The following is a 27,925-nucleotide window of genomic DNA, read 5'->3' as shown; positions in this document are numbered from 1 at the left end:
AGGGAAGATGTACACATGGTAAATAGCACAGGGGAAAAAAACCTGATTCTAAGAGTAATTACAGGAACCTGCCTTTGAGCTTTGATTCCGCTCTGGTCATTGTCTCTTCTCTGTCTTGTGTTATTGCGGGCTAGCAGAGAGGCGTGGCGGGGACTATTTAAACAGCCTGCTGTATGTACCTTGCAGCTAATTGCCCTTGGAATTGCCATAACTTCTGCTGATCATTTTGATATGCCAAGCAATTGTCTTGTTCTGTTGGGGCTTTGACAGATAAGGCATTAATAAGTCTCAGAGCTGACTTGGTCAATCGGTTGTTTCGCTGACTCACCTTTTCTGCCCCGAGTCAGCATCGTCAAGTTGAGTGTCAAAGGTTCACTATAAAGAGCTGAAGCCAACGGTTGAGGATTCCTTTTAGTCAACAGCCCCACAACCAGCTGCCTACTCCTGAGTATCCAACCCAAAGGCAGACAGTCGCCATGGTAAAACTGCAATGCCAGTTTCCGAACCGTGACTTGGACCTTAGAATCCCTTCCCATGAGGAACTGGAAACCATTGAGACCAAAGAGGCAGACACAAGACCCAAATGGGATAACAAAGCACAGTATATGCTCACGTGCATCGGATTCTGCGTAGGCCTGGGCAACGTATGGCGATTTCCTTATCTCTGCCAGAGCCATGGAGGAGGTACGTCTCTGACTGCTCAAATGCTTGTGTATTGCAGAAGCCCCCCCATCTCTTTCAGTAACAACAATCTAAAAAGCAAAGTACGGCAAGGACCTAAGGAATTTGATTAATTTTTCAGGAGACTGATAGATATATGTCGGATTGTGCTGTATAGCTATAATTAATATATTTTTATATGGCTTTTGCAAATATAAGAGTAAACTGGATTGTGGCAATAGATATTGAGACACAAATCTAGAGTTCTACTTTTGGGTAGTTTCGCAAGATCACCGGCAAGCGAAAAGTATTTGGGTTTCCATGTATACATCATGTCTAACAGTTAAAAGAAAACCAAACAGTATTAACTTCTTAATTGCAAATATCTGAAAGAACAGGTTTTTTTTTTTTAAAGAATAGGATTAATTAAGAAATTGAACAATCTGGCACAGCATTCTTGGCATATATGTTGCATTTAATATGAACTGCAAAATATGGCTTCGCACATTTTACTGAATCAACTTGCTTTAAAATGTTAAGTCCAATGAAAAGATCTTTCTAACTTCAAGATGTCACGTTACAGAAATTGGTCCAAAAGCGATATGTTGTTCCTACTTTGCACTGTATTATAACCTGGGGCATTCTTTCCAAACTGGAGATTACTTAACATGATTCCTCTTTAGTGTTCCTAAAATATGCATGTAAGGTGGCTTTCTTTGGAAAAAATATCTCCATTTGTAGTTGAAGGGAGGGGCTGTGGCTCATGGAAGAGCTTCTTTTTGGCATGCAGAAAGTCCCAAATTCAATCTCTGGCATCTCCATTAAAAAGGACCAACTGGTAAGTGATGTGAAAGATCTCTGCCTGTTACCGTGGAAAGCCACTGACAGCCTGACCAGACAAGACTGAACTTGATGGACCAAGGGTCTGATTCACTATAAGGCGGCTTCATATAAACGTGTTTTTCAAAATTCATACCGTATGCTTTGGTCTGAGTCTCCCATCTGTTGCATCCTTACTTAACTTCTGTTTTCAAGTACTTCAGCTTGGGCTGTGACTATCTTCAGCCTTTCCGGCTTTCTTTTTGTGGGCTGTGTCATTTAGGGCTGGCATCTAAGATGTGACACATACAATTTCAGTTGGAATTTGCTTAAATCCATGAATTGGTATGCGTTGTCTTATTCTCATTTGTGCTTAACCCATTTATCATGACCAGCAAGAGTGATCTATATGCAGTAGTGGAGTTCTTCAACATTATTTTGCTGTGATGCAATTTGAACATGCGCAGATGTGCAAGGCATTAAAAAAAATAATATCCAGCACTATGCACATGGTAATCCTTCTACTAGGTCTGTATGTGTGTTCCCTAATGGTTGATTGGTGAAGTCAGCTCAGAAAATATGGACCACCTGTTTGGGGATGTGGAACGGAATCCAGGATTTTATTTATTTATTTTATATATTTCATTTATACCATACTTTCCTCCCCAGTGAGAACCAAAAGTGGCTTACAGCATTCTCCTCTCCTCTATTTTATCCTTACGGTAATCCTGTGAGGTAGGCTCAGCTGAGAATTTATGACCAACCCATGGTCACCCAGCAAACTTCCATGGCAAAGTGGGGATTTGAGCTGAGATATCCCAGATCCTAGCCCAACACTCTAACCACTATACCATGCTAGTTCTCTGCTATCAATCACCATAGGTACAATGTCTGTGCAGATGTCAGGTATGCCTCCTGCATACCTGCCATTAATATGTTTTGCTCTGTGCATGAATTGTATTCTGTATTCTGTATTGTTCATCTGAGAGAGTGTAAAAGGTATCCAAATGTATTCACAGATGTACCCTGCTGGTGGTGGGGTGGGGGTGGGGGGTTCTTTCACTTTTACAGCAAGTTTCCTTGAAGCCGGCTGGGAGCACGGAGTGTTTGTATCTTGTCCTCAGAGACTGCTATGAATCATTCTGTAACATGTCTAGTCTAAACTTCTCAGTTCCCATGTAACTCCTGGGGGTTCGCCCCAGAATACCAATGGACCCTAAAGGGCGGGACGTTTCTCTATAATAACAAGTGGCCAAGTTTGAATAATCACTTCTGCCAATACCTGTGCCATAGTGCCTTGTACGGAATAGATCTCTAATAAAGTCTTCTTCAACCAATGCACCTGAGTGCTTGCTGTGAGGGACTTGGGGGTCAAACTGCCCAGGACTGACGGCAGATGAAAATAGTTGTATGTAGGGATCTGTGGACACTATTTCTGCATGCAAAGATCTGCCTCCCCCCCCCCAACCCTCTAATTTGGGATAATTATCCCTACTCAGCAAGGAAGATGTGTACTCTGGTGTACTCAGACAATACACAATAGTACCTGCAGTGCATCTGGGTCCAGACGAAATGTCTGCGTATGATTTGGGGTGCTGGTGAAGATACACTCCCAAATGGCTCCTGGATGCTGCATGTAACTAGTTGCAAATGATCTGAACTTTACTGCAGCCTGCCTTAGCCATGATTCTTAACAACGTTGACTATAAATAAATAGTAACTACCAAAATACCCTGACCTGGATAGCCCAGGTGAGCCTGATCTTATCAGATCTCAGCTGCTAAGCAGGGTCAGTCTTGGTTAGTAATTGGATGGGAGACCCTCCAATGAAGGCCGAGGTTGCAGAGGCAGGTACTGGCAAACCACCTCTGTTAATCTCTTGCCATGAAAACTCTGCCAGGGGTTGCCATAAGTCAGCTATCACTTGAGGGCATTCTCCACCACCAATTATCAAATAAGGAAAATACTGCCCTAGAAGAGGCATTGATAATTGGAATTAGGGTTACCAAACTGCAACTGGTAACCTCTGGGAGAAATTGGGGTGAGGCCAGGTGTGCCAGCATACTGATGTCATTTTCTGTAAAACCCAAAAATGCCGTCATTAGATGCTCTAGGATTCACAAAAACTCTATGGTAAACCCACAGGGGTTTTGTAACTTCTAAAGCGCCCATGACGTCACTTTTTTTATTTATTACTGGAAGTTAATGTCAGCATGCTGGCACAGTGTTGGTGCGTTCCCCCCCCCTCCTGCAACCAGGCACCCGCGTACCAAGGATTGGTACCTGTAATAGTTTCTCAAACAATACACAGTAGGGGCCACAGTAGCTACCCAGGAACAGCAGTAATAGAATAGTTATAGTTAGGGCTTTTTTTCTGGGAAAAGAGGTGGTGGAACTCAGTGGGTTGCCCTCGGAGAAAATGGTCACATGGCTGGTGGCCCCGCCCCCTGATCTCCAGACAGAGGGCACTCTCAACTCCCCTCTGTCTGGAGATCAGGGGGCGGGGCCACCAGCCATGTGACCATTTTCAAGAGGTTCCGGAACTCTGTTCCACTGTGTTCCAGCTGCAAAAAAGCCCTGGTTATAGTGGCAAGCCGTTCATACGAGTTTCTGGTCACTCACAATCTGTGATCTTGTCATAGGGAGAAGCAAGGAATTCCACAGTAACTCATGTTCTCTGTGGATGTTTAATAAAACATTGTATTCTGTACTGTTTATGACAAGCTTTTCTAGATGTGAACAAGGACCAATTTATGCAATGTGTAGAGTCAAGTGCTACGTTTTCTCGGATGCAGGTGACTACATGTTCTTTTAAGAGTGCTCCCCAGCCTGGCAATTCCCTGTGTATAGAAAAACTAGCCCATTGTGAAAAAGGCTTCAGCTTAAATTCCTCTATATTTCAGTGCTGTACGGAAATTCTTCATATGCTATCAAACATTGGATTCCCCACGTACACAGCCTGAAATTGTCTCTTGATCCTGCTTACAGAATAAAGTGGCCTGACAAGCAAGGCAGGGAAGCACTCGTCGTTCACCCCACCCCTTTGCTTGTCCCTAAACAGCCATTCCTTTTTGACCCAGGTGAGGTTAAAGGGATCTTGTATTGTGTCCTGGCTGCTTAAATCTAATTCAGCCTAACTGGGATCAAACAATATTAGTTTCCCATGTCACGATGGTGGCCGTTTTATTTCAATGGCAAGAATTTGCACGGCATGATTCTTCTCACATCTTTATAATATTAAAAGGGAGGGTCTTAAAGAAAAAAAAATAACATTTTGAATTTATGCTCACAATTGCACAGAATGACCCAGGGAAAGGGCAGCCAGGCTTGAAATTGGTTTCCATCGGTGCTGTAAATCCACAGGCATGTGGTGCTTGGCCTTTGCTACGGAGTTAAGGAGGCATGGCTTCATCTTTTCTACCAAGTTCCAGAAATACCAGGGCCGTTTCCACACGGATCCCCGCTGCTCGTAACAACCTGGAAGATCGCGTTTTCTCGCGTGAGATTTGCGCGACCTGATGTCGCGCAAATCTCGCGCGAGAAAACGCGATCGTCCGGGTTGTTACGAGCAGCAGGGAGCCGTGTGGAAACGGCCCAGATCCCCTGTCCCCAAGAAGCAATGTTTCAGGGAGCAATTTGAGCTGTTGCAGGACAGGGAGGGAGGGGATTTGTACTTCTGTGCATGGAACTGAGATGGGATCCAACCCCATGTGCAGTTTTGAAATTCCCAACTGCTTTGCTATGCTGAGTAAGACTGTCTCATTATCAATCCACCATCACCACTTACTTTTTAAAAGAACCACTATGCCCCAGTTGTATCCCAAAGTTTCCTGAAAATATACGCCATTCCATTTGCTTGGTCAAAGTCCATGTTCCACTAAATCTCTTGGTTAATATACCCTCCGATTCTCCACCCTGCCAAAAGGCCTGATCTACTGTTTATAAATCATCAGCTTGACACCATACGGACAGCCCAGCATTCTCACAGAGATCCATGCTTACACGCGTAAGTTTTTCTCTTCACTTTTAAAGGGATGAAGAGTAAGTGATTTTGTATGTTCTACATTTCAGATGTGGTCATCTTAGGAAAGGTGTGACTGAAACTCACCCATGCTTTGTCGCTTGGAACAAGCAGATTTCTAAACTTAAAGTATTAATTGTTAACAGTACCGGCAAGCTTAATGACCTTACACAACGAAATACTAGTAAAAGATACTTGTGTTGTGCAAGAGGTCCCCCTGAGGTTCATTCTAGTGTGTCAAAAAGCAAGGCTCTCTTCTGCCTGGTTTCGCCTTCCAGAAAAACGACAATTTCACACATTGATGACGCTGTTCTCAATTAAACAAATAATGCTCCACTTTTTCAAAATTATGAAGCAGCTTGCAAATAACAAAAACGCAACGCTTCATTAAAAAAGCACCTTAATACAATCCTCATTCTGACCTCCGAAACAGCAGTACTTCAAAACACAAGACATTGCTCTCTACCTCCAAATCAAAAAAGGCACATGAGAGATAACTATATGTTTTTTCACAAATTTTTATACTCTGCCTTTCCATTCAATATGGTCCAAGGCAACTCGTGAAATGCCAATATAATTTAAAGAAATGGTTAAAAGCAGAAGCCAAACATAGGAAAAACCACATTTTAAGTCTTCAGGCACAAAACAAATTCCCTCAGAAACTGCCTGGAACTGGAACAAATATGTCTTCAAGCGAAGCTGGAAGTATCTGCAATGATGGCACCAATGAAGACTCCTGGGGAAGGAAGTTCCACAGTTTAGAGACAACAGCCAAGAATACCCTCTCATCGGGTTGTCAGGCTCCACTTGGAGCCTGGAGTCCTCCCTGAATTACAACTAATCTCCAAGCAACGCAAATCTGTTGTTCTGGAGAAAATGGCTGCCGTGAAGGGTGAACTCTCTTCTGAGGCTTCCAAGTGTAAATGAATAGGAGAACAGAATTGTGTATATGGTTGCAATCCTAAAAAGATTTCCCTTGGCATTTTTATGGAATAAAAATGGGCTTACTTCTGAGTAGACCTGCATTGTTTTGCTCTTTGGGTATGATATAAATACGTCCTTATTGGGTGTCCCATCCCATTGACTTACACTGTGTGATCTACCTTGAGTTTCAATGAGGAAGGTGGATTATAAATAACATAAAATAAAACTTTAAAAAAATATATTGCCCTGAGGTCCCTCCTCTCCCCAAGCTCCACCCATCACATCTCCTCAGACTCCCAACCTGGAGTTGACATGAGTACACAAGTAGTTTTACCATGTGCCTGTTTGTGGTGGGCAATCACCTGGCAGTTGCCACCACTGCTCAGAGCAATGGTGGGAGAAAAATAAATTTTAAAAAAAGGTTCTGGCCTCTGAGCTAGTTCTGAGTAAAACCCCAAAACACTAGAAACTATAGAAAATGGTAGCATTTTACCATAGAGGTGCAGTGATTCCTAGAACCACCCATTGTTACTACCAGATCGTACCCACAAGAGACATAGTAATGGTGGCAAGTGGCAATGTCATGCACCCTTCCCCATGTCCCTGCCCTCCCCACTCTCCCACTTGTCCTGGCAACCCTATACATGAGCCCCTACCCATTGAACTTCTCAATCGGGGTCATCCCCAGGTCATTTGAGCAGAGTGGCAAAGGCCAAGAGAGCATGGCACCCTGCCAGTTATTTAACGATAGGCCAGAAGCAGGCCAAGCGTAGGGTGGCTGATTGTGCTCAGAGAGGTAAGAGCAGAGATCAGCGCCAAAAAGGACAAGGCTCCTGGTCCCTGAGGCCTAGTGGGCCCTCCAGTGGTAGGAGCAGTTGAGTGGAAGGGCAAGCTATGGAAGAGGGGCCAGAAGATCCTCACAGCTTCCTCAGTCCCAGAATTTACAGCTTAGCAAAAGTGGACTTATAGCTTAACAAAACAACAAGTTCATTACTAGAAGGAAAAAACCTGTTTTTTAAGGGGTGGGAGCTCATGGGGTTGTTTCCACCTAGGGTTGCCAGGTCCCCTTACCCTCTCGGTGTGAGTGGGGGACCTGGCACACAACTTACTTGTCCTCTTCACACATACACACACACACAAAGCACGTGGGTGTGTTCCCAGGCCTGCGCGATAATGTCACTTCCAGGAAGTGACATCAGTGTGCCAGCCCAGGAGTGTGTGTGCTTCATTTAGGGCCCAAATCCGCCCACTGCAAAGAATGAGAGCACTCTTGGGGTGGCACAATGTCCCCCACCGTCCACGTGAGTGATAGCAGGGGGTGGAGGGTAGGAGCGGGGGATCCCCTACCTCCACTGTGGGGGGGGGGAATGGCAACCCTAGTTGCCACCCTCCAGGCAGTGGCTGGAGATCACCCAGATTTGCAATTGACATCCAGTTGATAGAAATCAGTTCCCGTAGAGAAAATGGCTGCCTTGAAAGATGGTCTCTATGGCATTATACCCTCCTGAGCTCCCTCCCCTCCCCAAACCCCGCCCTCTTCAAACTCCACCTCCAAAATCTCCAGAAATTTCCCAACTCAGAGCTGGCAACCCTACAGTGCCATCTCAGTCTCCAAGTTTTAAGATCACCTCAGAGTACTAGCCAGAAAACATATTGGTTACTGGGTCCCAACAGTTCAGCTCTAGGAACTCTGACTGAGCAGCACCATGGAGGTACCATTCTAATACAATAATTATTTTATACTTAAAATGGAACAAGTTTTCTGTTTGGGGGGACAGGGTTGGTCACTCTGTGTCCATAGACAAGAATAGCCAACATAACTTTTCCACTGAAAAGTTGAGCCTTTGTGCAGTACTGCTCTTTTTCTGTTTTTTTGAGCAACTCTGAAAGTTTTTCCAGGCCTCCGTTCAGCTGGCTTCTGTCCAGAAGTTGTTAATCAATAAGGAAGTTTCTTGCTGACTCTCGCAGGAAAGGTCAGAGCCTTTTAAGTACTGGCCCTATAGGATCAGCTGTCCTCTGAGACCTTGATCATATATACGCTGCCAGACAGTACAAACATGAATCTGGCTTTTAAAGTGTAGTGGATGCTGTTCTTACTGTCCTCCGCTAAGGATAAATGCCTTGCTGGAGTATGTCCTTGCTTGCTTGCCGCACACTTTGAATAGAGGCTGTCTGTCATGTAGGGTTGCCAGCTCCAAGTTGGAAATTCCTGGAGATCTGGGGGGTGAAACCTGGAGAAAGTGGGGTTTGGGGAGACAAAGGACCTTGGCATGGCATAATTCCATAGCGTCCACCCCCCAAAGTAGCCATTTTCTCCAGGTGAACTGGTCTCTGTGGCCTGGAGACCAGTTGTAATTCTGGGAGATCTCCAGCCACTACCTGGAGGCTGGCAATCCTACTGTCATGTCATGGGTGCTGTTTTGGGAGGAGGGGAGGGTTTGGGCACCTTTGGAATTCTGACACAAGGTGGTGGGCACAATCTCAAAATGGCTGCGTCAGTAGGCAGAGCCAGCCACAAAATGGCTGCTATAGGAGGTGGAGCCAACTACAAAACATCAGGGCTATGCATAACTCTAGCAATAAATCTTCCAGAGTTCAGGCAGGAGTTCTGTTTAACAGGATAATAATAATAATTACATTCAATTTATATACCACCCTTCAGGACAACTTAATGCCCACTCAGATCAGTTTACAAAGTGTGTTATTATTATCCCCACGGCAATCTCCCTGTGAGGTAGGTGAGACTGAGAGAGCTCTGAGAGAGCTATGACTGACCCAAGGTCACCCAGCTGGCTTCAAGCGGAGGAGTGGGGAATCAAACCTGGTTCTCCAGATTAGAGTCCTGCTGCTCTTAACCCTTACACCAAATTGGATTTTGATGCTTTTTTAAAATGAACATACCTGTATTTACTTGAAAGGAAGATGACCCTAAATGTGAAATCTAAAAATATTATACACAAAAAGGGCTTTGTTATTGGACATAACTGTAACTTGTATGCGAATTTAAGATTACCCCCTCTTTTTTGGATGGCATACCTGAGGAAAAAAATAGTCTTGTATTTGAATAAATACTGTATTCTTTTAAAATACTCTTTTTTGCATACACACAGCTTATTTTCAGTCACACAGGGCCAAGCTAAAAGTGATGAAAGACACTTGAACGGCAAGTGGATCGAGTGGAGCGCAAGTGGAGGGCAAGTGAACAAGGAGGCATACACTTGCCGTTCAAGTGTCATTTGTCACCTGTAGTTTGGCCCACAGCGAAGATGTTTGTATTGTGGTGGCAACTGCTGCCGGACCAATGTTTTCAAAAATCTGCACAACCAATCAGATCCTCAATGGCCAATCAACAGCCCTGATGGACAAAGGTCCCGTCTGGTGCCATCCGCTTTCTGAAAACACTTGGCGGGTCCCAGGAAAGGTGTTGACAGGCCCTACTTTGGGGACCTCTGCTTCACATTCAGTTGCTGACTGGAATGGTGTGCTTTTATTTTGATCCTTTTTTAAAAAATCAGAGTTTTTGGCACTCAGAACAGAATTCGCTATAATTGCTTTCAGACCTTCTCTTCTGCTTTGCTTGCCACTATCATTCCAGTTTTCTATTATATAAAATATGTTAATTTTGAATTTACCCGTTCCCCCTCACAGGAGCTTTTATGATCCCTTTCCTCATTTTGCTTGTCCTGGAAGGCGTTCCGTTGCTTCACCTTGAGTTTGCCATTGGTCAAAGGCTACGAAAAGGCAGTGTGGGAGTCTGGAGTTCTATCCATCCTTGCCTGAAGGGAGTTGGTAAGTTGGAAAACCAACAGTGGCCCAACAGCGGCTACTCCATCCAGGAACATATCTGTGTTTTGGACTTGACAGACAGACAGACAGACAGACAGACAGACAGACAGACAGACAGACAGACAGACAGACAGACAGACAGACAGACAGACAGACAGACAGATAGACAGATAGATAGACAGACAGATAGATAGATAGATAGATAGATAGATAGATAGATAGATAGATAGATAGATAGATAGATAGATAGATAGATAGATAGATAGATAGATAGATAGATAGATAGATGGGCTTTTTTCTGGGAAAAGAGGTGGTGGAACTCAATGGGTTGCCCTCGGAGAAAATGGTCACATGGCTGGTGGCCCTGTCCCCTGATCTCCAGACAGAGGGGAGTTGAGATTGACCTCCGCGCTGCTTAGCAGCGCGGAGGGCAATCTCAACTCCCCTCTGTCTGGAGATCAGGGGGCGGGTCCACCACCCATGTGACCATTTTCAAGAGGTGCCAGAATTCCGTTCCACCATGTTCCTGCTGAAAAAAAACCATAGATAGATAGATAGATAGATAGATAGATAGATAGATAGATAGATAGATAGATAGATAGATAGATAGATAGATAGATAGATAGATAGATGATAGATAGATAGATAGATAGATAGATAGATAGATAGATAGATAGATAGATAGATAGATAGATAGATAGATAGATAGATAGATAGATAGATAGATAGATAGATAGATAGATAGATAGATAGATAGATAGATAGAATGAGCTAAGTAGACTTACAGATTTCTAAGCCCATTGACTCCACTTGGGATTGCACTGTAGGTCTTTTCCTTAAACTCTCAACCCACACTAGCAGCAGCAGAAGAAATATTTGAAGCACTGGCTCCATCAGTATTTGATGCTTGACTATTTAAAGGGACTTCCCAGTGAAAGTAATGATGCACTGTACATTTTTGTAGTGCATGTTTAAGAACATAAGAGGAGCACTGCTGGCTCTGAGCAGTGGTCCATTTGGTCTTGTATCCTCTTTCACACAATGGTCACCCAGCTAACCCAGAAGGCCTACAAACGGTACAGAGGCCAAAGTCTTTCCCTGATGTTGCCTCCTAACACTGGTATTAAGAGGTTGAATGTGGAGGTTCCCTAGAGCCACCATGGCTAGTAGCCCACAATGGACCCCTCCTCTTTCTCCATGAATCTGTCTAATCCTGTTTCCAGGCCATCCATACTTCTGGCCATCATTGGATCCACTGGATGCGAATCCCCACAATTTCATTGTTCATTGAGCGAAAAAGTACTTCTTTTTGTCTATCCTGAATGTATTGCCCATCGGCCTCATTGGGTGCCCCTGAGCCTGAGGGTGTTATGGGAGAGGGAGCAAATGTTCTCTCTGTCCACTTTCGCTGACCTGTGCTTAATTTTATAAACAAATGTTATACCTCCCTGACTTAACTAACATTTAAAATTCTCTTCCAGTTTGTCTTCTTAAGCCCAGTTAATTTTATCATTTAAATATGTATAAATTTCATCTATATCCCACCTTTCTCCCCAGTGAGGAACCAAAACGGTTTACGTTATTCTTCTCTCCTCCATTTTTTCCTCACAACAACCCTGTGAGGGAGGTTAGGCTGAAAGCATGTGAATGGCCCCAAGTCATCCAGCAATTTTCCATGGCAGAGCGGGGAATCAAACCTGGGTCACTCAGATCCTAGTCCATCACTCTAGCTACTATAGCACACTGGCTCTCAAAATTTTAATTTAATACAAATACAAGTTCAGCCTGCATGTGATGGCTAGAACATGCCCAGTGTAAAAAACCAACCAACCAACCAACCAACCAACCAACCAACCAATATATTAGAAATGGCTAGCCTGAATCTTTCCTGCTGACTCTCTAATTTAGATAAGAGCATAGATTATCGATGATGGGTTATATCAATGGTCTGTCTAGCCCAGCATCTTGTTTCTAACAGTCAGTTGTCGCAGACAAGTTCATAACTGGGGCCCTCCTATTAACTGCTCTCCAAGCATCTGACGATCAGAAACATTTTCCCTCTGAACTTGAAGGCCCCAGTCAGCTATCATGGCCATCAGCCAACGATAGACCCAGCCTCCATTAAATCTTCCTGCCCCATTTTAAATCCATCTAATCCGGTGACCGTCACCACATTTTGGAGCAGCGAGTCCTACAAGTTGACTACTGCATTGTGTGAAGTGGAACTTCCTTTAGAATTTACCACCAGTCAGTTTCATAAACTGACGTAGTATTCTGAGATTGTGGGGAAGGGAGAAAAGTTTCTCTTTACGTGTACGAGGGACTCATTTTATGCTGGAACACTTTCCAACGTTGTTATGCTGGGTAACTGGAGAGGAGACAAATCTGGTCCCCAGCCTATCCCCTGTCCCCAAGGACTATATCAATTTGGGCCGTAGGGGTGTTTGTGTAGGAGCTGTGTTGCCAGTTATCAATGATTAACTCCTATTCAGGGCTTTTTTTTCTGGGAAAAGAGGTAGTGGAACTCAGTGGGTTGCCCTCAGAGTAAATGGTCACATGGCTGGTGGCCCCGCCCCCTGATCTCCAGACAGAGGAGAATTTAGATTGCCCTCCGTGCAGGGGGCGGGGCCACCAGCCATGTGACCATTTTCAAGAGGTTCCGGAACTCCATTCCACCGCGTTCCAGCTGAAAAAAAGCCCTGCTCCTATTACAGTGAAATTGGCCTATGTATTCTATGTAACAGAGTGGCCTAAAGTCTTTCTTTTCCTCTTCCTCTAGGTGTAACAGCATTAATGGTCTCCTTTCTTGTCGGTTTATACTACAATACGATCATTGCCTGGGTGATGTGGTATTTCTTCAACTCTTTCCAAGAGCCCTTGCCCTGGAGCAATTGCCCATTGCTTCCCGACAGGGCAGGTATGCATCATGGCAGCAGTGGAGCTGTCTTGCAAGGATCTTAGCAAAATGGCATGGCATCTTTCACCAAAGAACATTTCTTTTTTTAAATCAGAAGACAAAAAATCAGAATTTCTTAAAAGGCAATTTTAGACAGTATGCCCCTGGTACTAGTGGTAGTAGTCAGGGCTTTTTTTCTGGGAAAAGAGGTGGTGGAACTCAGTGGTGGAACTCAGGACCGCACAATGACATCACTTTGGGTCAGCTGGAACAAGGGGGGGGGGAGTTTTTACAAGTTTAAATTGCCCTTGTCAAAAATGGTCACATGGCCAGTGGCCCCGCCCCCTGATCTCCAGACAGAGGGGAGTTGACATTGCCCTCTGCTCCGCTTGGTGGCATGGAGGGCAATCTAAACTCCCTCTGTCTGGAGATCAGGGGGTGGGGCCACCGGCCATGTGACCATTTTCAAGAGGTTCTGGAACTCCGTTCCACCGCGTTCCAGCTGAAAAAAAGCCCTGGTAGTAGTACCGTTATCACCCTTTTCCTTGCTATACAATTCCTAATTTTTTTTGAAATTTTGGAGACTAACAAACACTATTTCAAATCAGAACATTTGCCTTTGGTTGTGTACAGCACCTCTAGACCTAGCCAACTACATTTAAAAAATGTCTACGTCTAGAAACGACCTAAACTTGCAATTAAAATAGACGTTGATATTTAGACTCTGTTGTTGCCTTCGTCCAAGATAATAAGGGTTCCTTTCACATGTCGATGATTCTCCAAGTGAATGCAAGGGGATGAAATCTTCATAGTTGGTTTGCCACAGTGAGCTAAGATATACCTCAGGGGACACCACCTGCCTTTCCCAATGGCACCATTTAGAGACAATAGAGAGCCTCATCTTCCTTAATGTTTCAGGCTAGTTGTGATGGGAGTAGGGTGGCCAACATCCTGGTGGGGCCTACAAATCTCCTGGAATTACAACTCATCTCCCAATTACACAGATTATTTCCCCTGGAGAAAATGGCTGCTTCGGAAGGTGGACTCTGTGGCATTATACCCCACTGAGGTCCCTCCCCTCCCCCAACCCTGCTTTCCCCAGACGCCTCCCCCAAATCTCCAGGAATTTCCCAAACTGGAGTTGGTAGCATTAGACAGGAGGCATTTCGATTTCTTGCTGGCTCATTTGGAGCTTTGCCCTGGCAGCACAGTCCATCGCTTCAATCAAAGCCCGTTGAAATCTATGGTCCTAGACGAGTAACTCTGCATAGAATTGTGCTTTGATTAACTCCTATTACAAATAGTGAGGAGTTCGCCGTGCTAGTCTGTAGTAGCAAAATAGAAAAGAGTCCAGTAGCACCTTTAAGACTAACCAACGTTACTGTAGCATAAGCTTTCGAGAACCACAGTTTTCATCTGACAAAGAGAACTGTGATTCTCGAAAGCTGATGCTAAAGTCGGTTAGTCTTAAAGGTGCTACTGGACTCTTTTCTATATTACAGATACTGAAATGGGCCTGTGTATTCTCTGAACTTGGCCATTGGTAATGTTGCTCTCAGTCATTTAGGAAGAATCAAAAGTAACCCCTACAAGATCTTTTAAAATACACTTCTGTTGAAGATGAATTTTTAAGAGTGGACCTTTCAGTTTGTCTGCAACTCTTATACTGAAACTTGAAATGGAGTATTCTGGTATTTTTCTAGAATGACTCTTAGAAGTCTGGCTGTATTCTGTCTGCTCAAAATACAGAAAGGTGCTGTGATCTGGGTATATTTTCCTCACATATATAAGTGTAGGGTCGTTTCCAGACGGCCCCCCGCCTCGCGAAACATCGCACGTCGTTGCGCGTCGTCGCGCAGAAAACGCGAAATACCGCGTTTTCTCGCGCGAGTTTTGCGTGACGTCGCACAAAACTCGCGCGAGAAAACGCGGTATTTCGCGTTTTCTGCGCAACGACGCGCGACGACACGCGACGTTTCGCGAGGCGGGGGGCCGTCTGGAAACGGCCTAGGTTACAAATGCATCTATTGAATTACTTCAGTGTATGTCCCCCCCCGGTACGGATGTAATGTAACGGGTGCGACATAATCCTGTAGAGAACAGTCTCTACCTTCTGTAAAAAGAAGTGTTCTTCAGATACTTCTTGTTCTCTGTTCTCTTAATTGCATGTAGTAAGTGAACTGAAATGTGTGTGCACATTATTTATTGCTGTTCTGAGTCATCGGGTATTTCTTTGTCAAAGCTTTTGCAAGACTCAATAAAATTCCTCAGCAGAATTTTGCCCTTAGGCTGTGTCCTTATATCATTTGATGAGTCAGAAGGTATTTTTAGCTCATGTAATCCCCCTCTTAGAGCTGTGATTCCCAAACTGTACATTCCTTGCTACATCAAGGTCTGGTGAGAGAGCTATCTTTTTTTTTATTATAAATTTTGGATAATAACAATAACAACAACAACAAGACCAATAGATTGTGAAGCAAGCTTATAACTCAATAGACCAAAATTCAACCTGAAGTACTCCAAAACAGAAAATAAAGTAGTTACACAATAGAGTACTAATAGTTTCGATATACGTCCTTATCTAATACCAACTTAAACAAATTTCAAAATCCAATATTTATAGGGGATAGAATAAACTTATTTAAGTGGACATCCATATCTTATAATCAGAACGATTTGGTATAATGTTATTGGTTCTAAAATAAGCAATAACTGGATCCCAATAAGTTTGCATATGGTTAAATTTAGAAAGTACAGAATCTCCCATAAAAAAAAAACAATTTTGAGTGATTTGAGATATAATGTAACTTTCCCAAATCCTTTCATACCATATTTCAAGTGTAAGAGAGCTATCTTTGCCCACTGAAAGCTGCTAAAGCTTTCCCTTCAGAATGGGGAGCCGCTGTTGGGCAATGACATCACCATGCGAGAGGACGGAAGCTCTCCTGTACAAGTTAACTGGGAAATGATTGGAAACTATATCAATGGGCTTGTATAGAGAAGTTTCCTCCTGAATTGTGCTGTGGCTTAACAAGATTATCTCTTTGGTTTCAGGTTATGTAGAAGAATGTGCCAAGAGCTCTTCCGTTGATTATTTTTGGTACCGGCAGACTTTAAACATCACCAGTTCCATCGATGATTCTGGAACTGTCCAGTGGTGGCTTCTGTTGTGTTTACTGTGTGCCTGGGCAGTGCTGTATGTGTGCACAATCAGAGGCATTGAAACAACAGGAAAGGTACTTGTTTTCATGGGGGGAGAAGGACGGCTTCTCTTGTCGTCCTTCTAGAGGTTTGGAATTGTTCCTGCAAAGTTCTCGGCACTGGTGTAGCTCCCAGGGTTTGACTCCACTTGCTCATGGTCACTAGCAGCCCACTAGGGAACAACCTGTTCGGAATTTCCCCAAACTTAAATGGTCAGGTCTGCCCTGGTGTCCTCTGTGAACCTTGAGGAATACTGAAGACCACAGGACAGTAGGGAGCTTGGTTGTACGTATTGCTAATAACCCCCCCCCTCCAAATTAAGATAATACATCGGCAGAGGCCTGAATTGTTGTAGATGGAGGAACTGTGTGGATAAAGTGAATGGAGTAGTTCGGTGCCTCTGACATTTAAAATGTTTGAACACCCTCCGGTTCGGTTCATGTCGTGTTTGCTGGTTACAGAGACCTGGGCTGTTTTCACACTACTTACCTGCTCCCGGAACGTTGCAAAACATCACGCAAAAAACGTGGAAGATAGCGTCTTCTCGTGAGAGTTTTGCGCGACATCGCGCAAAACTCTCACGAGAAGATGCTATCTTCCGTGTTTTTTGCACGATGTTTCGCAACATTCCAGGAGCAGGCAAATAGTGTGAAAACGGCCCTGGTTTTTCAGTTCAACTGTTTGTTGATCTGTTCATGGGTGTTCAGCAGGTTGTTTTGCTGTAGTCGTTACTAACCGTGCAGTCCAGCGCAGTTGGGTCTTTGCGCATGCACATTCTCACACAGCCTGATAGAGTTCCACAATCCCCCATCCTTGCTGCATCGTTGCTCCACTCAGCAGGTAATTGTTTAAAGAGACAATTAAATCTCTCACAAATCCTATAAAGCTTCAGCAATTAAAGCTGTTTCAATAAAATCCTACCCTTTGGAGTTTGTCTGAGTAATCCTGAGTGTGCTAATAACCCCCAACTGGTTTGAATTGGCAGAGTCTTTATGAATGCACAGTTTTTGGCAAACCCAATGCAAACTAGTTTGGCAGGCATCCGTGGCTGCTCAGCCCAAAGCAAACAGGCCTAGGGATCAGCTCACGTTGGATCTACCTTTGAATGTAGGGCTGCCAGTCTCCATGTGGGGCCTGGAAATCTCCCAGATTTACAACTTATTTCCAGACTGCAGAGATCAGTTGCCCTGGAGATAACGAGTGATTCCGCACACGTTGGATAATGCCCTTCCAATCCTCTTTATAGATCATTTGGAATGGATTTTTTTGTGTGCGGAACAAAAAATCCACCTCAAACGATTGATAAAGTGCATTGAAAGTGCATTATCCTACGTGTGCGGAATCAGCCAACATATTATACCCTGCTGAGGTCCCTCCCCAAATCCTCCCCTCCCCAGACTTTACCCCCAAACCTGGAGTCAGCAACCGCATTTAAATATGACAGTTGACAGCGGACAACCCCATTTGAATATGAGTTTGACAGTTGAATGTGTTTGTGGTGAAATTAGCAGAATCTCTAATGTGAATGTTGTCAACTTCCTGAGAGATGTGACAGTGGTGTGGGAAGGATCATTCACTATCTGTCTAGTGTTGGACCAGACGCTAAAGAAGCAGGTTCCACCCCACCTTGGCAAGAACGAAGTCTGCAACATGAGAAGAATGGCCTAGTTAAAGGTCGTTTGTGAAAATTACTGGGGATATGTGAATACTCCAAAGCACTATTTAAAAACTGTTTATCCCATGCTTTATATGATTGTTGTTTTAAGAGTGCGGCCGTATGCAGAGTTATTCCAACCTGATTCCATTAGTTTCAGTTGGGCTTAGACCACTCATTAGAGAAAGGATTGCACTATACATTGAATTACAGAGACCAAATTGATGGCCTGGTGCCTGGAGGAGCTGACTAACTAACAACAGCATCCTAGGCAGAGCTACATAATTTCAGAGACCATTGACGTCAATGGATGTAGAAGGGTATGACTCTGCTTACGACAGCATGGTAAATTTCTACTAAAGAAAGAAAAGGAGAAATACGGATACAAAGAGAGGCATGTGCTTGGCACAGTTGTTCAGATGTATGCGTTCTTTTTCCAGGCAGTGTACGTAACGTCCACCCTTCCTTATGTCGTGCTCACTATTTTCCTGATCCGGGGCTTGACGCTAAAAGGATCAGTCAGTGGAATTCAATATCTCTTTACACCAAATGTAAGTGTCAGTTGGATTATTTTGTTATTCACTGAAACAGCGAATGGGATGTTTGCGATATTTATAACAGAGGAAATATTCCAACCGGGTTTATTCTGTTTCCCTTCTGAGAATCCTTAAGCCCATCATGATTAAAGATTTTAGGGTTTGAAAGAGGGCCCTGGTTCATATGTGACCCGAGGTGTTCTCGTGGTGGTAGAGTGTCGTGTCCCTTCCGCTCCCCCATGCAGATGGCTTAAGTGACACAAATGACTGCTGCTCTTTCGGCAGTTGGCCTGCCAACCCCAGCCCCAAGCTCCTGTTGCCGGGGGGGGGGGAGGAATTTTAAAAACGCACTGGCGTCGTTAATGCAATATTATCACTTCCAGGGAAAACTTGGAAGTAAGAGTGGTAGTTCTAGGAATTACCAGAAATGCTATGGTTCCCTGCCCCCAAACCTCCTGGTGATTACTGGGCGACTCTGTGAGCAGTCAGGTGGCCCAAAGGAACCAAACAAACCCTCAAAATCAGCTTGGGCTCTTCAGTTTCAGCAGTGCCGTTTTCATAATAAGCCCCATTGGAGCTGCCCAGTGCAACAGTAGATCGTGTTGCCTGTGTGCTAAAAGTCCTGCTACTGATGAAATGAACCCCTGCCGTCAAGTCATAGCCGATGTATGGTGACCTCCCCCTACTGCAGTTTTCAAGGCAAGAGACTAACAGAGGTGGTTTGCCTTTGCCTGCCTCTGCAATCCTGGTCTTCCTTGGAGGTCTCCCATCCAATTACGGACTGAGGCTGACCCTGCTTAGCTTCTGAGAGCTGATGAAATCATGCTGCCCCGGGCTATCCAGGTCAGGGGCCTGTTACTGATACCCACTAGTTAAAAAACAAGGATCTTGGGGGGCAAGCTTAAGAAACACTTGAAACCAGAGCAGTGTGCTGCCTGTTGGAGTGCATAATGTTGGACTGAGTGAACCAATGGCTTGATTGTGTATGAGGCAGTTTCAGGTGTTCATTGAACTGAGCTTCTGCCTGCCTCTCCCCTTGCCTTGGCTGCCTTCCCAGACAGTGCCCGTCATGCCCTGCAGATGTTCTGTATAAGTGCTTCCCGACTGAACTTTGGCTGTGTCGTCAATGCGACTAGGGGTGGAAATACACATTACGAGGTACCTAGGGACGCTCAAGTGAACCTCATTTCACGTATCCCCGCTCCAACTTTCCATGCGCTCACTTTCCTAGTCACACTTCAGTTTTCTCCGTGTGGATACATTCACCCATTCCATATCAGTTCCTCCTCAACTGCTAAAAATATCCCAGTTTCCCCCAGCTCCCACCTCCATTCATTGAAATGCAGATCGTGACACTTCCTCACATCTTAAAGAAATGCCAATTGGCAAGTCAAAGGAGCCTACAGTACTTGTTCTCGCAGCGAAAGCAGAGCTGAATTGGTGCTTTGCCCTCCGGACTCACTCGCAGATGCAATCACTCAAAGGGAGCTCCCATGAAAGCGGCGTTCACATGGTGCTGAGCAAGAACAGCCTGCATGAGAACTGAGGACCACACATAAAATCCTGCACTTGAGCATTCTCGGGTAACTCACGTGTATTTCCACTCAAACAGGTAGGACGGACCTTGGGCGAAGTAACCCTGTCTTACGCTCTTCCCCTTAAGTGTCAGTAATGCCTGGTAATGTCTTTGGACTGCCTTTGGATTAGCGTGCATTGCTAATTTTGGCAGGCTGCAGCCACTATATTGTGCCTTTTTTTGTCTGCCAATCCTGCCAAACAAGCAGATGAGGCAGAGATGAATGGAGTTTCCAACTCAAACTGGAAAGCAAGAAGCGTGTATTACTGTGCTGTTGCCGTCTCATAGGCTGCACCCAAACCTTCTCCTGCACTTCAGTCTTTTCTTGATAGTAGCTACGTCATTAGGTCTGTTCTCTTCGAGAAATAAATGTGCCTTTTTTTGGTCTGTTTCTGATCCACAATATACAGAAAGCTTTCTGGAGCACCACCAATTTAAGCAGTCACACTGTTCCAGGTGAACAACTTCAGTAAACAACGTGCCCTGCTGAGAGTTACAGCTGCTGTGTTGATTTGCTTTTATTAACCTGTTAACTTACCTCGATTCACATCTTTCCGCCTCTATTATCCAGGTTACTGAACTGGCGAACCCCGTCACCTGGCTAGATGCCGGGGCTCAAGTCTTCTATTCGTTTTCCCTTGCCTTTGGTGGCCTCATCTCGTTCTCTAGTTATAATTCAGTTCAGTAAGTTTCTGTTACAAACTCAATTTTAGTACACCATTTTACGGATTGCGATAATAAATGTCTTACCAATAACCCCCCATAAACCAAATGACATCTCCAGTTCTTAACAACAATAACAGAATCCTGCTGTCCTCTGGATTTTGAAATCCCTTTAATTACTGGCCAACTGGCTCCTTACCTATCTGCCTCTTATACTCCACAAATGTGCAGAGTGTTTGCACTTGCTAGGTGCAACGCTATCCCTTCTGCAGTCACCTATGGCAGATAGAATAAGATCACATATTCTGCATGACTTTGTGCTTGTAATTCAAATTCCGTTGAGTCAGTTCCTCGTATCCTGCTCCATTGTTTCCAGTATGCTGATACACATTCTAAACTTTTAGACCCAATTTTACTTAATATGCTGGGTCAGTCGGAGGCCTTAATGGTGTTCTGTCTCCTGAATGATTCGTCATCTGAAATAACTGAGGAGGAAACCCTGTTTTTAAGTCTGGTAATCAAGGATCGGTTGAAAAACGTCCTACTGCTTTCACTCAAATCACCCCTGTTACCATTATATTTGTTTACTGCCTGTATTGATAACCTGAGATATGCCAATAAAGGCTTCGTTGTTGTTAAGTACATCTCCCGTTAGAGTGTCTTAATATTTCTTCAGCAAAAGAAAGCAATTGACAGGGGTATAGTGGCCTAATGAAATTCCGTTCCAGCTTAAGCGTTTGCAGGCTAGAACCTGAAGAAATGTGCTTCTTTAAAGCGGCACAGGACCTGTTTATTTTTGTTGCAAAAGACTAACATGGAAATGGGAAGAGCAGGGCCAGCGTCAGCGTAGCCTGAGGTGGGGCAAGTGCCAGGTGCCAGGCTTCTGGCAGGGCCCACTACCACTGAACAGGTGCTGCCCACCCATCGTTCCCCCGCCCGCTTGCTTGCAAGCACTGCGCCATCCGTGCTTCCAGCCTTATGCACTGCCCAGCATTGGGAGGAAACAGGCATGTGTGAAGGCATCTGTGAGTGTAGGTGGTGAGAGGGCTCATAAGAGGGTGGGGGAAGGATGTGCATGCATGTGGGTCAGTGGACGGGAAGGGAGGCGTGAGAGGACGGCCTGGTGATAGGCAGAGAAGGGAGAGCCCGGGGCATTCCTTGCACAGGGCCCCCCCACATCTGGAACTGGCTTGGTGAAGAGCAAACCAAAGTAGCTAAAAAGGGAGGCCTAGAAAAGCCCTCTTGACTACCTGTAAAGCCATTTTGTCATGAAAGAATGATTGCACTTCAACAGGAGTCATTGCTGATGCCAGGCCTTTTTTTCTGGGAAAAGAGGTGGTGGAACTCAGTGGGTTGCCCTCGGAGAAAATGGTCACATGGCCGGTGGCCCCACCCCCTGATCTCCAGACAGAGGGGAGTTGAGATTGACCTCCGCGCCGCTCCAGCGGCACGGAGGGCAATCTCAACTCCCCTCTGTCTGGAGATCAGGGGGCGGGGCCACCAGCCATGTGACCATTTTCAAGAGGTTCTGGAACTCCGTTCCCCTGCATTCCCCCTGAAAAAAAACCCTGGCTGATGCTACCCAGGAATTTTCAGAACTAATCTCAAGGTGCCACCATACGCATGTTCTTGTGCAAATTTATGTTTAGGAAGAAAGTTTTAAGATACCAAAGTGGACATCTTTGAAATTCACTTGTTTCAATGTTTTGGTTTGCAGCAATAATTGCGAGAAGGATGCTCTGATTATTTCCGTCATCAATGGCTTCACCTCCATTTATTCTGCCACCGTCATTTACTCAATCATTGGGTTCAGAGCAACAGAGAGATACGATGATTGCGTTAGCCAGTAAGTCGTTTTCCCCTTAATTTTTAATTATTTTTTTATCATGAATGTAAACCCCCCTCCCACCAGATCACATAAATAGTTATTGTTCTAAGGATTCATGGGATCATTCCGATCTCTGCTCTAATGGGCGAACACCACAATCTGAGCTGACAATGGCAACCATCTCTTTTTTGTCTGGGGAAGCAGGGAGATTCTTGGGTCCAGCAACGAGTCTTCAGTCCCTAGTACCTTTGCCTCAGTATGTGGTAGAAGGCCACTGTCTTATTGAAAGAACAGCAGCATAGCTTCATCACATGCTTGATCAGACTTGGGGCCAAGCTAGAAGTGACGAATGACACTTGAATGGCAAGTGAACAGACTCATGTGTATTCCTTCCTGTTCACTTGCGCTCCACTCGATCACTGATAGTACAAGTGGAGCGCAAGTGAACAGGGAGGAATACACGTAAGCAGGGCTTTTTTCTGGGAAAAGAGGTGGTGGAACTCAGTGGATTGCCCTCGGAGAAAATTATCACATGCTGGAGGCCCTGCCCCCTGATCGCCAGACAGAGGGGAGTTGAGATTGCCCTCCGTGCCGCTCGGCGGCGCGGAGGGCAATCTCAACTCCCCTCTGTCTGGAGAGCAGGGGGCGGGGCCACCAGCCATGTGACCATTTTCAAGAGGTTCCAGAACTCCATTCCTCTGCGTTCCAGCTGAAAAAAAAGCCCTGCGCGTGAGTCTGTTCACTTGCCATTCAAGTGTAATTCGTCACTTCTAGCTTGGCCCTTGGGGACTTAGAAATGAAGAAGGCAGAGACCGTCTTCTTCAGCTTTTTAGGACAAGCTGCGCTGAAATTGTTAGAATGTAGCTGGCTAAAGGGCACCACATTGTGGTTTCTGCATTGTTCCCGTTGACCGATCACCGTGCCTGGTGATAGGTGACACTGGCGAAGCACAGCAGCCGTGTCCAGAGAGCCTCGATTTCTTAGTGGTCTGGGGCAGTCTATTCCCTACAGAGTCCACCCTGTGGAGCAAGTTGTGCCCCTCTCCTGTTCTTAAGGCAGCTCTTTCGCCTGGTTCTGGGTGGTCCAGTTGGTCTCCCCCCATCTATGACTTCTCCTAGTTAACAGGTTTGATGGCCCGATCTATGCTCCATGCTCCGATCTACTCCTCGGATTTGGACCTCGTGAGTCACTTGCGCAAAAGGGAAGACATGGTGCGTGCCTCATTGTAACAATAATACATAAAACTTAAGAGGCCTGTAGGAGTGCGTGCTTGCTGAATATTTTTTCTTTTTTCCCCTTTGCAGGAATATCCTCACCCTGACAAATGCATTTGATTTGCCAGAAGGTAACGTCACCGAAGAAAACTTCATAGCTGCACAAATTTGGTGTAACGCGACAGATTCAGCAACGTTTGAAACCCTTAAATTTCAGACTTGCGACCTGAACACGTTTCTTTCTGATGTAAGGCAACAATGCGGATGGAACATCTAATAGAATTCTGTGGGTCAGATGCTGCTGTTTATGAGCAAGAGGAGTTGGTGGAGGCTGCTGTGTGACTCTCCCGTAAAGGCAGTGCTGGGTTCTTAGGCGGATCGGATGTAATGTGTGTGACCTGTGCTTAACAGAAACAACGTTCTACACTGGCATTGCTCAGCTTCTTCCCTCTTAGTGCCGAATCCCAAATATTTCCCTCCCTGCCTTAACCAAATTTATGCATTATACCCAGGGCTTTTTTTCAGCTGGAACGCGTGGGAACGGAGTTCTGGAACCTCTTGAAAATGGTCACATGGTTGGTGGCCCCGCCCCCTGATCTCCAGACAGAGGGGAGCTGAGATTGCCCTCCGCAGAGGGCAATCTAAGCTCCCCTCTGTCTGGAGATCAGGGGGCGGGGCCACCAGCCATGTGACCATTTTCTCCGAGGGCAGCCCACTGAGTTCCACCACCTCTTTCCCAGAAAAAAAGCCCTGATTATATCAGCACAATCTTCCACTATAGTTAATATTAACATGGAAGCTAAGTGATACAACCCATTGATGTAAGTTGACTGTCTTTGGTCTAATTGGAGGTCCTATGGGTCAGGGGCCTAGGAGGGGTAGGGGAAGAAGTGCATTTTAAAATGCTCAATATATTGTATATTACAGTGGTTGTTATCTTCTGCAGGGTGTCGAAGGAACTGGCTTGGCTTTTATTGTCTTCACCGAAGCCATCACCAAAATGCCCGTCTCCCCTCTGTGGTCCATCCTCTTCTTTATCATGCTGTTCTGCTTAGGTTTATCATCTATGTTTGGGAACATAGAAGGTGTTCTTGTACCCCTGCAAGATCTCAATGTGATCCCCAAAAAATGGCCTAAAGAACTTGTTACAGGTCAGTGGAACAGTATAATGGAGGTAGGGTGTTCGGTTGGGGATAGGAACAGGATGGTAAAATGGGTATCAAAGGTGATGTGATCTATTGATGATGGTGATCTATCGGTGATGGGATTGATTATTATTAAAATAATGTTAAATGATAGGATGGATCCCACCAACTTTTTCACTGGTGAAAAAGGGCGGAGGGGCCTTTGACTATCAGAAAAAAGCTGTGCTGTATATCATGGGACCGATACGGACAAAACCCATGTGAGATGGGAGCTGTAGCCGGAAGGAAATAAGATGAGATTGGGTGAAAGAGATGGTTGTATCCAACCGTATGTATTACCTTTTTTCCATATCAAGTGGAGTTTTCAAGATGGTAGACAAAAACAAGCAATTGGTCAAAGTATTTGTAGCTATGGAATTGGATGCCAGTAATATGTAGATGACACCCAGCTCTATATCTCGCTATCCAAATCACCGTGGGATGCAGTAGAGATCTTGGGTCGCTGCCTAACAGCTGTCGTCAAATGGCTGAAAGCAGACAAATTGAAACTGAACCCAGACAAGAGGGAAGTGATGCAGGTCGGGAAGGCAGAGATCTTGAAGCACATCATACTCCCCACTTTTGATGGAGTTCGTCTGACTGTTGCAGACTCAGTTAAGAGCTTGAGGTTATACTGGATCCAGCGCTACTGCTAGAAAAACAAGTTAGAGCAGCTGCAAAAAAAATGCTTTCTACAAACTCAGTTTAGCCTGGAAAACGGCTCCCTAGCTAGACATGGCTGATCTGGCTTCTTGGATCCATGCCATGATAATATCGAGACTTGACTACTGTAATGCACTGTACAGAGGGCTTCCCTCTAAGTTGACTTGGAAACTCCAGTTGGTGCAGTGATCATCATGGTTGTCACTTTTGTGATCTTCACCACATCCGTTTTGGTTCATGAGGCCAGCAGGCCGGGCAGATCGGCACTGCTGCAGCTCGGTTGGTTCTGTGCTGTCGGTGGCCCGTGTCCTTCCGCTCCACCAAGCAGCAGTTGAAGCCTCCCCAAGCCTAAGGAGTCTGTCTCCATTGGAGGATTATCCACTTAAGTTGGAAGAAGTTTCCTTAGGCTGGAGGAACTTCTTTCACCCTGAGGTGGGATACCACCCAATAAAGAACATCCGGCCAACTCCTGGTCAAGGGAGGAGATAGTCAAAAGCTGAGGACCACAGCCAAGCTTTTTTTTTGTTCATCAGAAAGTGAAACTTGTACATTTCAACAGCACCACCTCCATAAGAGAGAGACAGTTTGGTGTAGTGGTTAAGAGCGTGGGACTCTAATCTGGAGAGCCGGGTTTGATTCCCCACTCCTCCACTTGAAGCCAGCTGGGTGACCTTGGGCTATTCACAGCTTCTAGGAGCTCTCTCAGCCCCACCCACCTCACAGGGTGTTTTGTTGTGGGGATAATAATGACATGCTCTGTAAACTGCTCTGAGTGGGCATTAAGTTGTCATGAAGGGCGATATATAAATCGAATGTTATTATTTTAACTGTAAACATTCTTAATTTGGCCCTGTGCCAGTTTTGCAAGGGGGTGGTGGTTAAATTGGAACTCTACTCCAGACATAACTTAAGAAAATAAAGAGCAAGAGTCCAGTAGCACCTATAAGATTAACAAAACCTGTGTTAGGGTATAGCTTTCATAAGTCACAGCTCACGTCTTCAGATACAAGAAGTGAAGTATCTGAAGAAGTGAGCTGTGACTCACGAAAGCTCATACCCTACCACAAAATTGGTTAGTCTTATAATAAGTGCTACTGGATTCTTGCTCTTTTCTACTCTCTATAAATCTGTCTAATTCTCTTTTAAAGCGGTCTATGTCTGTGGCCATCACTACATCCTCTGGCAGTGAATTCCATGTTTTAATCACTTGTATAACTTGTTATAGAACCCTGAGTTCCATAACTTGTTCCATAATTGTTATGGAACTGAAAAGCAGCCCCCTCATTATCTTGGCATTCTTCGTTCATAGCGACCGTTCATGACTAGCACATGTGAAGAGTTTCACCTCTTGCCAAAATTTCTTACTAGGTACTTCCTGTTTTACCTTGACCTGGATAGCCCAGGTGAGCCTGATCTCGTCAGATCTCAGAAGCTAAGCAGGGTCGGCCTTAGTCATTGGATGGGAGACCTCCAATGAAAAACCAGGGTTGCAGAGGCAGGCAATGGCAAACCATCTCTGATAGTCTTTTGCCATGTAAACCCCACTAGGGGTTGCCATAAGTCAGCTATGACTTGAGGGCGCTCTCCACCACTACTTCCTGCTTTATATTTTCTCTGAAATAACACAATCCTGATGTGCTTTTTGTTTCTAGGTCTGATCTGTGTAGCGTCTTTTTTGATTGCCATTATTTTTGTGCTGAGGTCGGGAAACTACTGGCTGGCGCTCTTTGATAATTTTGCGGGGTCCATTCCTTTGCTGATCATTGCTTTCTGCGAGATGTTTTCTGTTGTCTACATATATGGAATAGACAGGTAAGAAACGGAAATGGCTCACAACTTGAAGGCATCTCTGCATTCGAGTTTTATTAACTGCAACTGATGTGGCTTGCAAATTCAATCTGCTGAATTACAAAAAAAGCGCCTTTTATTGATTTCTGTGTAAAATCCTTCTTGTTTCGGTACTGAAACAAACTAGTGGTTTTCTGCAATTGCAAAACACACACACTAGCACCATCTCCACCTTATATCTGTGCCAAATTAAAAATATTTAAGTCAGACATGGATAACGTTAGATTTGTAGAAGATGCAACGGAATTTGTGGAGAAGGAGAGATACACAGTGGCATTTATGTTTTTAGATGCTGAAAAGGCATTTGATAATCCTTCAAATGCTAGAGTGTCCCCGATGATGCGTTGAGATCACTTCCAAGCACACAGGGAATGATGTCAGCGCATTGCCCCCCATTTTTCTGCCATTTTTCTCTTGCCGCCCAAGATTATTCCACTTGTGGGTAGAGATGG

At 44.9% G+C, this 27,925-nt stretch overlaps 1 protein-coding gene across 1 annotated transcript in view; it reads left to right on the top strand.

The window, feature by feature from the left end:
* Nucleotides 1-392: 392 nt before the first annotated feature.
* SLC6A19 (solute carrier family 6 member 19) overlaps nt 393-27,925 on the top strand; it is a 32,664-nt gene continuing 5,131 nt past the window's right edge. The window contains exons 1-10 of the mRNA XM_054984962.1: nt 393-684; nt 10,073-10,213; nt 12,990-13,127; nt 16,161-16,342; nt 18,402-18,512; nt 20,645-20,757; nt 22,454-22,582; nt 23,869-24,025; nt 24,725-24,929; nt 27,278-27,437. Coding sequence (XP_054840937.1) covers nt 477-684; nt 10,073-10,213; nt 12,990-13,127; nt 16,161-16,342; nt 18,402-18,512; nt 20,645-20,757; nt 22,454-22,582; nt 23,869-24,025; nt 24,725-24,929; nt 27,278-27,437 — 1,544 coding nt within the window. The 5' untranslated portion in view covers nt 393-476. The remainder of the gene's footprint in view (nt 685-10,072; nt 10,214-12,989; nt 13,128-16,160; nt 16,343-18,401; nt 18,513-20,644; nt 20,758-22,453; nt 22,583-23,868; nt 24,026-24,724; nt 24,930-27,277; nt 27,438-27,925) is intronic.

The sequence above is a fragment of the Eublepharis macularius genome, chromosome 7 (genome assembly GCF_028583425.1).
Source record: "Eublepharis macularius isolate TG4126 chromosome 7, MPM_Emac_v1.0, whole genome shotgun sequence".
Taxonomy (NCBI): Eukaryota; Metazoa; Chordata; class Lepidosauria; order Squamata; family Eublepharidae; genus Eublepharis; species Eublepharis macularius.
The sequence above is the reverse complement of the archived record's forward strand: the minus strand, read 5'-3'. Positions and strand labels throughout refer to the sequence as shown.